Genomic DNA, 14,772 nt, shown 5'->3' with positions numbered 1-14,772 from the left:
CACACACACACACACACACACACACACACACACACACACACACACACACACACACACACCAACATGACCTTTTCAAAGGACTTACTACTTTTCATCATCACATATGGCACGTGTTACATCTGTCAACTTGACATTCTAATCTCCTTCATCCTCATTAATCACACTGGCTCAGAGCAGCAGCAGTAGCAGGATAAAGATGCAAAACAACAACCCGACTCTTTGATGTGTTGTTGTTACATGCATGGCACCAACAGCTGGGATGGAATACAAAGACTCCCCCACACAGCCTCCTACACAGCTAACTGTTAGCTACTCTGTCAGGTTTTGTGTGGACCCCAGAAAGAGTAGCTGCTGCGTTAGTAGCAGCTAATGGGGATCCTTATAAAAGACCAAATACTACTCCTGTCAGGGATTTTAAATGGTAGAAGAATCACTAAGGTCTGTGAATATGGATTTTCTTTCTGCCATCACATTGTATCTTTCCTCTATAGCAGTGTTTCCCAACCCTAGTACCTGAGTACCCCCAACAGTACATCTTTCTATTGTAACCCTGGACAAGCACACCTGATTCAACTGTCAACTAATCATCAAGCCCTCAATGAGTTGAATCAGGTTTTTCTTTGTCCAGGGCTACAACGAAACGGGGGTCAGAGTTGGGAAACACTGTTCTATAGGGTCAGTGAAGATAATTATATTTTAAGTGAGAGACATTTAGGGGCACGAGACAATATATATATATATTGGTTTCTGTGTTTTATAGTGGATATCGACAAATATCTGCAGCGTCCTCCCCTTGAGCTGAAAGAAAGTTAATATCACATTACCACACTCTATTTAAATCAAAGCCTTTGTCAATGGACATTATAAGAAAATCTCAGTTTCAACGACTTATTGGCATTGCCTTTGTATAACAGCTTAACACTCAGCTGTGTGACAATTAGCTTTTTAATTATTTAGCATGATTATTTTTTACAAATACGCAAGCAGATTACAGTTTCAACAGCAAATGACATTAAGGCACTCTAAAAAGGTTTATTAGCATATCGAAAGTGCTGGCTAGTAGCCTACCGTAGAGGAGGAAAATATATCTGGCAGCAGCATAAAGGCTGGAGAGTAAACATCAAATGCACTTATATCTTCAGGAACATTGAACGAGCAGATTTTTCATTTAAGATCAGCGATTCCCTTCAAAAGTCTGTTTTAGACTGGTTGTTCCTTCTCGAAAGGACATCCTTGGTATATTTTAAGCTCTAATACTCTGTGTATGGAAACATTATGAGCAAACATGTTTTACACTTTTAAACAGAACCTTATATTGAGAATTATATTTAGAATCCAAATATAAAGTTCTGATTTTAGCTATTGATGGCCTCACAGAAGTGTGCTTGGTGTTAGTCAAATGTGTTGCGCAAAGAGGTTTTTCTTCCTTCTCGTCATGGAACTTGAAGGGTTGATGAGTCTTGCATGGAGTATTTCTACACAAACTGTTCAGGTTTCTCCATACACGTACTTGAAGCTGTAGAGAATGTAAGAGAAAATAAAACACATTTACCATGTAAATATCATATCACATCAATTAGGACTAATTAAGATTCATCCAGATTAGTTGTGTTATGTGTATAATAATGCGTGTCCTGAAATAACCTCATGAAAAAAGTATGGGACAAGTCTTTCTGTGAAGTATAGTAACACCACCCTTCCAATAGCCTACTCACCAAGCAGACAAAGTTGTGAGGAAAAACACTGTCTGAACCAACCCCAGGAGAGCTAAGATTGGTGTATGTCCTCAGTTATGTGTCATCAGCATTTATGTAACTCAAATTATAGTTATATAAGTGTGTCTCAATCACATATTACAGGATGACACATTCCTTTTAAAAGCCTCTTAGTTCGGGAGACATCCATGTCTAATGACCTGATTGGTGTCTGGACCGTTAAGTCTGTTAAGGTCCAGACCATCCACTGTCCTTGTCCTCAGAGAGATCATGAGAGGTGACAGAAAGGTCGTTAGCACTGTCAGATGGTGTGAAAGTGTTGTTGGGTGCGTGTGTATGTGTGTGTGTGTGTGTGTGTGTGTGCGCGTGTGTGTGTACGTGTGTGTTTGTGTGTGTGTTCATGTGTGTGTGTGAGTACGTGTGTGTGTGTACATGTGTATGTGTACGTGTGCGTGTGTGTGCGTGTGCGTGCGCGTGTGTGTGTGTGTGTGTGTGTGTGTGTGTGAGTACGTGTGTGTGTACATGTGTATGTGTACGTGTGCGTGTGCGTGTGCGTGTGCGTGTGCGTGTGTGTGTGTGTGGGAGGGTGGGTGGGTGGAACGCATGTCTTATCCTTCTTCCTTTGACTCCTCAGATGTGAAGTGATCAGTAATAACACAGTGATGGTTATGTATAGGAAATGATTCTGACATTAGCTTCAGTTACAGTTCTACTGAAGACCATAACATATTGCCATGCACTTTCTACCACTTTGTACTGAATCTCATTAGCTACATAGTGTCGGTGTGATGAAATGTTTTAATGATAAATAAAGCAAACATTGAACAAATACACAACAATAGTTCAGCAGAAATACACTGAGTGTAAAAAACATTAGGAACACCTTCCTAATATTTACTTGTATTCCCTTTTGCCCTCAGAACTGCCTCAACTCATCGGGGCATGGACTCTACAAGGTGTTGATAGAGTTGTGCAGGGATGCTGGCCCATGTCGACTCCAATACTTCCCACAGTTGTGTCAAGTTGGCTGGATGTCCTTTGGGTGGTGGACCATTCTTGAGACACATGGTAAACTGTTGAGTGTGAAAAACCCAGCAGCGTTGCAGTTCTTAACACAAACCGGTGTGCCTGACACCTGCTACCACATCCCGTTCAAAGGCACTTCAATCTTTTTTCTTGTCCATTCACTCTCTGAATGGCACACATACACAATCCATGTCTCAATTGTTTCAAGGCTTAAACATCCTTCTATAACCTGTCTCCTCCCCTTCTTCTACACTGATTCAAATGAATTGAACAAGTGACATCAAAAAGGGATCATAACTTTCACCTGGATTCACCTCGACAGACTATGTCATGGAAAGATCAATTATTCTTAATGTTTTGTATACTCAGTTCATATTGTTACATGTTTATTTGTTTATGTTTATTTCAAAAAGCGCAACCTCTCTCTCTCTCTCACACACACACACACACACACACACACACACACACACACACACACACACACACACACACACACACACACACACACACACACACACACACACTTGTGCATGTTATATGCACACACTCATGCACGCACACACTCACACAATCAAACAGATCATTGTTACACAAGAGGATTAAGGCAGTCAATAATTAGTTAATTACTGTTTAAGTTACAGGGCAAGCAATCATGCATATTACTGTAAGTATACAGAGTACAGACATGGCATAACAACTTCGCAATGTGGAAAAGAGATTCTAAAAAAACACATACGAAATAATAAATATTAAGTTAGTGCAAAACAATTATTTAATCAGAGTGTACATTTGATTTGCACTGTACCTTCAGACCAGTTATTTATAATATGTCAGTAAAAAAGTAAATTCTAGCTTTGTTATTCAAAAGTAGAAACATAAAAAATATCCAATAATATTTTACATATTATACAAGCAGTCAAGCACATTTTGGCCTCCTGTAGGAAACCAAAGTTACAGCATTACTGCCTTCCAGCCACTAGAGAGAGGCAGAGTTTGACTTCAAGTATCAAAACAAGCTCTGGTATGGATACACAACATCACTATGTATGTAAACAGTGACAGAGTGTGATTAGAATGAGAGTTTCAGGTCAGTCTGTGTTACAATGATTAAGACAAGAACAAACTCATGCAACAGAGAAGCCAACTACCCAGCATACAGTTCAACACACTAGCCAGCCAATGAGAGACCTCAAAAGTGCTGTCAGTCAAAGCAAAGGAAGTGATGTTAGTTAGCTAGTGTCAACAGTTGCAGGTTGGTTACATGAGCATGCAGCATGGCTTCTTTCTCTTTTGAATCTTTTGAATCTTTCTGATACCTGGGGCTGAGTGCTTCTCTGTCCTGTCCAACTGTCCGTCTGAATATGGGTAGCATGCCTCTTTGGCCTGTTGACCAGGGTAGACCAACTTCTTTGATGCTGTGTACGGTGACGCATTGATAGCGTTAATATTAGCGGTGGGCTCTGCCATGTACTGTATTAATTTCTGTTGAGGTTGAGAGTGATGATAACCCCAGTTTTTGTATCCATCCAGGTTGTTGGTGTTAAGCTGAGGGTTACTCTCGTCCACCCCATCCTCATCGCCAATGACGACAAGCTCAGCCCGGATGGACCCTTCGTAGCCCAGACCACGTCCACTGTCATCCTTGGCGGTTTGGTAGCCCATAAAGATTGCAGTGATAGGCTCAGATGTGTCTATGGCGTTCAGGATACTGAAGTGCAAGTCTTCCTGGTAGATCGGAGATGGTTTCTGGTCCTTTTTAGCTGACGAGTTGTAAAACATCCCGCCTTGCTGGATCTCTCTAGGGCTATGGTAGGAGTTGTGGGTGGGGTGAAACTCCCCGCCGTAGGAGAAAGGGTTCTGGTTGTACCCGTTGGTTGGCTGGTAGTACTCCTCGTCCTTCCTGCAGATGAAAGAGGGGACTGGAAGGTGAGGGGAGGAGGAGAGACTCTCCGGCCCTGAGTAGTGGACTCCATCAATGTAGTGGAGCTCCTTCCTGGAGAGGACGTCATGCTCATACAACTCCTGCTGATAGCCATTCCCATTGGTTCCTTGGAGGACTTTAGCATGACTCTGTTGGGGCCTGTTGGAGGCCGAGGCACTCCTGCCGGAGGTGGTGGAGAATGCAGGCACTGATTCCTGGTGAACCTGATGGTCCTGTGGGAAAGCTCCGCTTTGAGGCATCTTCTGCACTATAGCCTTTCGGAGCAGCTTCTGCACCTCCATAGGGCTGAGCTCCTGGTGGCCCCGAGGGCCACAGGGGGTGGAGAATGCAGGCACTGGTTCCTGGTGGACCAGAGAGCCACAGTTGGGGGAGAATACAGGCACTGCTTCCTGGTGGCCACGAGAACCACAGTTGGGGGAGAATACAGGCACTGCTTCCTGGTGGCCACGAGGGCCACAGTTGGGGAAGAATGCAGGCACTGGTTCCTGCTGGCCACGAGGGCCACAGTTGGGGGAGAATGCAGGCACTGGTTCCTGCTGGCCACTAGGGCCACAGTTGGGGGAAATTACAGGCACTGGTTCCTGGTGGCCCTGAGGGCTATAGTTGGGGGAGAATGCAGGTGCTGATTCCTGATGGCCCTGGTGGCCCCGAGGTCCTCTCTGAGACTTCTTCTGTTCTGTGGCTGCTCGCAGCAGCTCCTCCACCTCCATAGGGCTGAGCTCATCCACTCCATTCCCCAGGTGAGACCCGTCAGACTGCAGGGCATAGACAGACTTGCGGCCGTCGTCGTAGACTTTGACCCCTCTCTGCTGGAGCTCCTGGGGGGTGACGGTGGATGTAGACAGGACCCGGCTCTCCCCGGTACGGAGGTCCTTCTGGACGTTGATCTCCATTGCAAACATGGCTGGAGGAGGAGAGAAGGAGGAGAGACAGCGAGTACGAGGAAGGGAGAGATGGAGAGAGAGATGGGTTGAAATGAGATAAAAATAGGGTTTTGACATATCTACAGTACACGCTATTGTTGTAATAAATGTTAATATGAAGTTTCTTACTTTGTTTGGGTGTGTCCTTATTAAATTTAAAGGACTGCTTCCTTGAAATTTGAGGTTTGTAGAACTTTGGGACATCTAGAGTAGTTGGGGAAATATAGATTGGCTCTGTGAAAAAAATAAGCTATGTTTTTTTGTATTACCAATGATTATGTGTATAGTGTAACATGCTTGATCAAATACATTAAATTAAGAACGCAATCAGCAAGCTAGCAAAAGGCCTTACCTTCTTTGAAATTGTCATTTGCCTCCTGTAAGACAACATAAAAACAGCACTTTTAGAGGTACAACTCAGATTAACAAAACCTCAGATTAACAGTACCCTCATTGTGGGCAAAGCAAAACATCTAAACCAGAAATATCTCAATGTCAATTATGTTATGTCCAAGTACCTTTATTATCTCCTCAGGGGTTTTCTCAATAGCCTTCAGTCTCTTCAGTATGAAGCCCTCGTTTTTTGATATCATCGTCTCTTCCCTCTCCAGAGCCTCAATCTCTTTCTCAATCCTGCAAGCCGAGACAGAAAGGGTCAAAGGTCATATCACCTCATAGACAGGCGGAGAAGGGATAAAGAACGGATCAGTGAACTGACAGTTTTCTCATCTTTGGAAGACTTCCTTTTCTGGCTCTAATCTCGTCAGAGGTGTAACTTGGCAAACTGATCATGGCTGGCAGCAGACAGACTCAGGGTCAACCACTCGGGCATCCCACCTCTGCCAACCCCATCAATGCTGTGCTATCGCACCCAACTGGCATTAAATCACCCCATTAGAATAGCACAACCCTGCCACTTGACACCTACAGTCCAAATGGTTATACCCCAAAGCGGTACGACCCTAACAGATTGGAACCTACCCTGTGAAATACTAAAAAGTGTCCATTCAGTTGAAATGGGTGGATCAGGAGGGGGAGGGCAGAATGAGTCTATTTGTGGATGTCCCTCACTCTTACTAAAGAAACAAAAAGGCCAGAACACCACCTTTTAATAGTGACAAATGCCTATATGTTTAAATTTCGTTAGGTAAAAAAAGTTAGGGAGTTAGTGAACCTAAAGCTCACGCTGCTGTTGTCTTATTACCAGCACCTTAGAGGTTTCAGAGAACGCACTGACTGCCACTTGGACCAATCTACAGACAATTATAGGTCTAACTGGACAGTTGATGGGCTACCCTTCACCGCAGACAGTCCAATACATGTTGCCAAGGTGTTGATGCATGCAACGTGATGCAGTGCCTGTCAGTTGAGCATAGAAATTAAATAAATAAAAGCGGCGTCCGCATTTAAAAGCAACATTTCACCGTAAGTGGTACAGATTTAACATGGGTAAGGTTTAATCGAATGAAGCATCCAAGATGAAACATTTGCTAAAACATATCTCGACATACCAAGGCCTATATTCCATCAGGCAGCCATGTTAATAAAACAGCAATGTAAACATACTGTAGATCAGTTTAGACAGGAACAAGTGGAGTATCAGTTGTCCTGGCTTACTGTACCTGTGGATGCTGGTCTGGAGGAGCTTAGTTTGTTGTTGATCTCCCCTCAAAATCTCTCTCTGCTGTGGGCTCTGGATGGCTGCTCCATCCATGAGCCATTGCTCTCTTAAGGACTTTTTCTGTTCAAAGTAAGAGAGGGTGACACAGCATTATGTCTTAACTGTCATGTTTGACATGTTATTTTTGCACTCTAACATATGTCTTTAATGGACTGCTCAACCACAGTGACCATAAAATCTAAAAACTGTCATCAAGCTTTGATACCTGGAACTCTCACTGTCATTAGATAGTTACGAATTAATCAAATGTTATTGAAACAATGTGCTTTGACAATTTGACAGTAAGATGAACTGTAATGTTATCACTTCATTGATGGTCAAATTACCTAACTGTACCTTTAAGTGCTGAAGCTTTAATTTCTCCTTGTCAATCTCCAGCTTTTTATGAGCAATGTCCTCTTGGACTTTCCTCTTATCCTGCAGATAAAGTATTTAAAAAAGAAAGTTGTGAACCTTAAAGTACTTGACACAGATATTATTCAGCTGTTGATTTGCTGTAAGAGAACCAGGACTCGAGGTCAGTTTACCGTTATGGCTTGGAGCCGCTCCTTGACCAGGTCTGCCTCTTCCATTCTTACCCTGGACCAAAGAAAAATGAAGACAGAAAAAACAATGGCGATGAGAAGGAAACTCTGGAATAAAAACAGCAGCTAAAAAGTGATGCATTGACACACATACCAGTCATCCAGTGAATAGAGCTTTATAATCCATTGAGAGGGAAGGTTAAAGGGATACTTCACCTTTTTATGTGAACTATGCCTTTAACAGGTGAACAAGGAATAGTGCCAGTGGTGACTGACACAATTTGAAAATGTGACTTGAAAAATTTGACTAGAAACAAGAGGGTTTGAGTTCCACCACAGATGACAAATGACCTAATCATTACTAAGGGATTTCACACTCAATTCTACCTGACCAGAACTGAAACAAGAGTCTGGTCTAGCCACTAACACACTACATTTTTGGTCTGAGAGAGCATGGCATTCAGGCCCCTAATATCTTATTACAGAAATGTACTGACCTACAAGGCAAGAGTCTCCAACTGGAATGCCGATACACATACTTTCAAAAATCCTAAAGTGCAAAAACGAATGCACTCTGGGGTACCTTAGGGGTGTGCTTCTGTGTGTGGTGACAGTGACAGTGACTGTGATGACCTATGGCCCTGAAAGGGCATGCCAGCATCTCCCTGGTCTCTCCTTACATCTTTCCACGAAATGTGAGCCCTACCGCAGACTTCCTGTCTCTCACCATGCTCCACAGATATTCTAGACTAGCTATTTTCTCAGACAGCCCCCTTAATGGGGTGACTCAGCAGCAGCCTCTATATTTGCTCTTCACATAGAGGTAGGAACCTGAAAGAGATATCAGTCTGATAAGTGAGGAGAATATGGGGGCTACTGGTAAAATGTTCTGTACATACAGTTGAAGTCGGAAGTTTACGTAAACTTAGGTTGGAGTCATTAAAACACGTTTTTCAACCATTCCACAAATTTCTTCTTAACAAACTATAGTTTTGGCAAGTCGGTTAGGACATCTACTTTGTGCATGACACAAGTAATTTTTCCAAAAATTGTTTACAGACAGATTATTTCACTTATAATTCACTGTATCACAATTCCAGTGGGTCAGAAGTTTACATACATTAAGTTGACTGTGCCTTTAAACACCTTGTAAAATTCCATAAAATGATGTCATGGCTTTAGAAGCTTCTGATAGGCAAATTGACATAATTTGAGTCAATTAGAGGTGTACCTGTGGATGTATTTCAAGGCCTACCTTCAAACTCAGTGCCTCTTTGCTTGACATCATGGGAAAATCAAAAGAAATCAGCCAAGGCCTCAGAAAATAAATTGTGGACCTCCACAAGTCTGGTTCATCCTTGGGAGCAATTTCCAAACACCTAAAGGTACCACGTTCATCTGTACAAACAATAGTACGCAAGTATAAACACCATGTGACCACGCAGCCGTCATACCGCTCAGGAAGGAGACGCGTTCTGTCTCCTAGAGATGAACGTACTTTGGTGCGAAAAGTGCAAATCAATCACAGAACAACAGCAAAGGACCTTGTGAAGATGCTGGAGGAAACAGGTACAAAAGTATCTATATCCACAGTAAAACGAGTCCTATATCGACATGACCTGAAAGGCCGCTCAGCAAGGAAGAAGCCACTGCTCCAAAACCACCATAGATCGTACTTTTTGGAGAAATGTCCTCTGGTCTGACGAAACAAAAATAGAACTGTTTGGCCATAATGACCATCGTTATGTTTGGAGGAAAAAGGGGAAGGCTTGCAAGCTGAAGAACACCATCCCAACCGTGAAGCACGGGGGTGGCAGGATCATGTTGTGGGGGTGCTTTGCTGCAGGAGGGACTGGTGACCTTCACAAAATAGATGGCATCATGAGGAATTGAAAATTATGTGGATATATTGAAGCAACATCTCAAGACATCAGTCAGGAAGTTAAAGCTTGGTTGCAAATGGGTTTTCCAAATGGACAATGACCCCAAGCATACTTCCAAAGTTGTGGCAAAATTACTTAAGAACAACAAAGTCAAGGTATTGGAGTGGCCATCACAAAATCCTGACCTCAATGCTATAGAACATTTGTGGGCAGAACTGAGAAAGCGTGTGCGAGCAAGGAGGCCTGCAAACCTGAATCAGTTACACCAGCTCTGTCAGGAGGAATGGGCCAAAATTCACCCAACTTATTGTGGGAAGCTTATGGAAGGCTACCCGAAACGTTTGACCCAAGTTAAACAATTTAAAGGCAATGCTACCAAATTCTAATTGAGCGTATGTAAACTTCTGAGTGGTGATCCTAACTGACCTAAGACAGGGGATTTTTACTAGGATTACATGTCAGGAATTGTGAAAAACTGAGTTGAAATGTATTTGGCTAAGGTGTATGTAAACTTCTGACTTCAACTGTTCAACTGGTAATCCTCTAACTGGAATTTCTGAAATAAAGAAAAACTGGGGGGTTTGGGGAAAGTTTCTCTTTTGCAACCTTAACTACAATATTCACCCTAACTACAGAAAGTAGTCACACGCCCTGACCAAATTTTGTTGTGTTACAGCCTGAATTTAAAATGGATTAAATAGAGATTTTTGGTCTCTGGCCTACACACAATACCCCATAATGTCATCGTGGGATTATGTTTTTCGGAATTGTAACAAATTAATGAAACATGAAAAGCTGAAACGTCTTGAGTCAATACTTATTCAATCCTTTGTTATGGCAAGCCTAAATAAGTTCAGGAGAAAAATGTGCTTAACAAGCCACATAATAAGTTGAATGGACATTTTTGAATGACTACCTCATCTCTGTACCCCACACATACAATTATCTGTAAGGTCCCTCAGTTGCCCTGGGAATTTCAAGCACAGATTCAACCACAAAGACCAGGGAGGTTTTCCAATGCCTCGCACCTATTGATAGATGGGTAAAAAAAGCAGACATTAAATATCCCTTTGAGCATGGTGAAGTTATTAATTACACTTTGAATGGTGTATCAATACACCCAGTCACTACAAAAATACAGGCATCCTTCCTAACTCAGTTGCCGGAGAGTAAGGAAACCGCTCTAAGATTTTACCATGAGGTCAATAGTGACTTTAAAACAGTTACAGAGTTTAATGGCTGTGATAGGACAAAACTGAGGATGGATCAACAACATTGTTGTAACTCCACAATACTAACCTAATTAACAGAGTGAAAAGGAGGAAGCCTGTACAGAAAAATTACAAAACATGCATCCTGTTTGCAACAAGGCACTAAAGCAATACTGCAAAACATATGGCAAAGCAATTCACTTTTTGTCCCGAATACAAAGTGTTATGTTTGGGGCAAATCAAATACAACACATTACTGAGTGACACTCTCCATATTTTAAAGAATAGTGGTGGCTGCATCATGTTATGGGTATGTTTTTAATCGTTAAGACTTGGGAGTTTTTCAGGATAAAAAAGTAACGGAATGTAGCTTAGCACAGGCAAAATCCTAGAGAAAAACCTGGTTCAGTTTGCTTTCCACCAGACACTGGGAGATCAATTCACCTTTCAGCAGAACAATAACTTATAAAACAAGGCCATATCTACACTGGAGTTGCTTACCAAGAACACAGAGAATGTTCCTGAGTGGCCAAGTTACAGTTTCTACTTAAATCTACTTGAAAATCTATGGTAAGACCTGAAAATGGTTGTCTAGCAAAGATCAACTACTAATTTGACAGATCTTGAAGACGTTTGAAAATAATAATGGGTAAATGTTGCACAATCCAGGTGTAGAAAGCTCTTACGAGATTAACTCAGAAAGACTCACAACTATAATCGCTGCCAAAGGTGATTCTACAAAATATTGATTAAGGGGTGTGAATACTTATGTAAATTAGATATTTCTGTATTTCATTTCCAAGAAAATGTGCAAACATTTTCACTTTGTCATTATGGGGTATTGTGTGTAGATGAGTGAGAGTTTTTGCAAATATTTTATCCATTTTTAATTCAGGCTGTAACACAACAAACTGTGGAATAAGTCAAGGGGTTTGAATACTTTCTGAAGACACTGTAAACTCAAGGAGAGTCTAAAAATAGGAGGTCATAACAACAATAGACAAGTGTTGCACTCTGCGGCAAAGCATGCGTCTGTCTGTCTCTTCAAAACAGAGATAAGCAAACAGGTGATAGAACTAAAGGACAGTTCTTGTTCTTCATTTACATGTTATTACATTTTTGGGGTTCTTCTATGAGGGCATGGGAGATACACTACTCTGATATTGTAGGAGGAAATGGGGTGATGTAGAAGTATTTGGGCAGCTGTTATGGTTGTAAATGTTATTGACATAAAGCCCTTGTGATGAAATATTGCCACGTGGCATAGGGCCAGTTGTCTATCATGATTACAGTGACATCATCACACAGCTCTGTATAAACAATGAAATTCAAATTGAAATTATTTTCCTGTTTAAAATTAAAAGTCTAAATATGATTTTAAACAAGAATACATTAGAAAAATCCTCATTGAAAATGAATGGCACTTTTCAGTTCTTGAAGGGGAATTTCAATTAATCTCCCGATTAGAAAGAACTGAAAAGGGACTCACTGATCCCAACCCTGGTCAGCATTTTGAACTGTGCCATATGTCCTCCCACATGTGACAAAGACTGCATTTCTCTGACCAATCCCATCAGATCTTTTCACGTCAGATCTTTCAGACCAATTAGTGAAAAAAAGCTCAGAATTGGGCTGCCTGTGTAAACCCAGCCTAATTTGGCTGGACACCGCTTTGACCCTTAGTTCATCACTTCTGAGAAGGTTTGAGACACATTGTTTAGCTGGCCTGATATATCACACTTGGGCGCTTATAGAGCATTGCAGTATGCAGACTCTTTTATTTTCTTTCTAGACATATTATAGGCTACTTCTTCATCAGCACCTGCCCAGATCAATCGGAGGTGTTTCAATATGTCCCAATGTGAAGAGTGGCAGCTACAAACTGTGATGGTCAGTTCCCAGCTCCAATCCCTCCTCAGGCAGACTGACAGTTCTAGTGGAAGGAGGTTTTCTCTAAGCTGCCTGACCTAAGCTGATCACTGCGGTGATTTAGCCAGGCAGCAAATCTGTTGGGGCATCTGCTTCCACAACAATAACTGCATGGACACATGGTTTTCAAAAGGGCACATGTACAGTAGGATGGTAAAACAGTATGCATATTTGTAGTATACAATTTCATGTGCATTCTTCCGTCATTTTCTTTATGCTTTATGCTATTATTTAATGAGTGTGTATTTCATTCCAATGGTATATAGCTCATGCAAAGTATTTGTCTATAACATAGCCTAGATGCACAAAGAATGCCCAAACGATGAGACATAAATGCTGTATATTCTAGACCTACTTTGGTAAATTAGAATAATTTATTCACACAAGTAATCAAACAAAAGGAGAACACGCGCTTGAGTACACTGCACAAACATTGGACTGAGGAATAGTCGACTGTGATTTTGCAGCTCTCACATGAGTGAAACAACAGTGTCCCAAGTAAAAGTTCCTATAAAATGACAATAAATCCCCATGCCTTCGCATGTTAGAACAGGAACACTGGCGGTAAAAACTGAAGCGGTTAAAATGAAGCATTAAGAGATTACTGGAGACCACGCAGTGCGCCTGTCCAATTGTTTTATACATGCAAGCTAAAAGATCAATTGAACATATGAGAGTGAATTTTTGTTGAAATAATTTTAAAATAACGAACTCAGATTAAAACCCATACAAAGTTATAATGTATTGCATAGTTATATATGCAGGATCTTAAATTGACCTATATTGTCACAGCAAAATACAGAGCAGCAACAGGGTTTTAAAGTTTAGTCCATAATGTTGCTTGATCGGTGGTTAGGCTACTAGCCTTATCTTACAACATTGCCAAGCAAAAACGGGTTGAGAAAATGGCAAGAACACTCACCAGTTGTGCGTGAACAAATGCTGGATATGGAATATAAATGCCTTGGTAACCCAAGTTCACAATTGGTGGACAGCGTAAAGCGCTCTGTCCTAAACAACGCGACAGTCAGGTACAGCGCGGGTGGCTTGAACAGAGCCAAGGGAAGGCATGATTGGCAGCTTGCCTTTACACCAATAGCAACAGGGCAAGTGTTGTATCCCACTGAGCACAGATGTCAATTCAACGCCAACGTCACATTTGGTTGAGTTGTCCACTAACGTGAATTCAACGTGAAATCAACCAAAAATGTCACCATGTCATTGGATTTGGGTTCAAATTTGATTTAAAAAAAATACGAAATTCCCTTACATTGGTGACTTTTTGCAAATCCAATCAGTTTTCCACCTCGATTCAAAGTCATAACATAGATTTTTTTAGTTGAAATTATATTGAAAAATGTTGATTCAACCAGATTTGCGCTAGTATATGCATCAAATGTCCCTATGCACTTTTCTTTTTTTGGAGTTATTACATAAAACTGATCAGTATTCCAAAGAATGAAGTCATGCATTTTCAAGGCTGTGATACAGGGGCACAACTTTGGTTTTAGAAGTGGGGGGGACATAATTTTTTTTTTTCTCTAGTCGGATAACCACTCCAAACAGCCTACCCGACTGCTCGGAGTCGTCCACATTGTCCTAAAGCACACCATTGCCTCGTTTTGTACCACATTCCAATGATAAAACTGGGGGGGACAAAATTGCAATTTCAGAATGTGAGGGGTACGAGCAGAGATTTACTGATTGATGGTTTGGGCCCATCCGGTGGTAAAACTTTTGAAAGAGTGCAGGCTCTTTTAGCTACCAAAGCAAGGGGGAGGTGGGCACTTCACCAGGCCGAAATCCAAAATAGATAGATTCTAGATGTCCGTCAGCTAGCGTGCTAGCACTAAGCCAAGGTGGAAAAAGTTACAAAACTCCCGTAACCTACTTCACAGAGAACATGCCCGAAAAGTTGACAAAACAAAAAAGCACAAC

At 41.6% G+C, this 14,772-nt stretch overlaps 1 protein-coding gene across 1 annotated transcript; it reads right to left on the bottom strand.

Annotated features, from left to right (window-relative positions):
• Window positions 1–891: 891 nt before the first annotated feature.
• Window positions 892–13,886, bottom strand: LOC115169897 (palmdelphin a). Its single transcript, XM_029725988.1, has 9 exons — window positions 13,757–13,886; window positions 7,815–7,866; window positions 7,624–7,704; window positions 7,229–7,347; window positions 6,125–6,239; window positions 5,959–5,983; window positions 5,736–5,810; window positions 4,058–5,587; window positions 892–1,516 (listed from the first exon to the last, which is right to left on the bottom strand). The coding sequence occupies exons 2-9, from the start codon at window positions 7,857–7,859 to the stop codon at window positions 1,476–1,478; spliced, it is 2,031 nt and encodes a 676-aa protein (XP_029581848.1). The 5' UTR covers window positions 7,860–7,866; window positions 13,757–13,886; the 3' UTR covers window positions 892–1,475.
• Window positions 13,887–14,772: the final 886 nt, after the last annotated feature.

The sequence above is a fragment of the Salmo trutta genome, chromosome 31 (genome assembly GCF_901001165.1).
Source record: "Salmo trutta chromosome 31, fSalTru1.1, whole genome shotgun sequence".
Classification (NCBI taxonomy): Eukaryota; Metazoa; Chordata; class Actinopteri; order Salmoniformes; family Salmonidae; genus Salmo; species Salmo trutta.
Note: the sequence above shows the minus strand (reverse complement) of the source record. Positions and strands in the feature narration are given on the sequence as shown.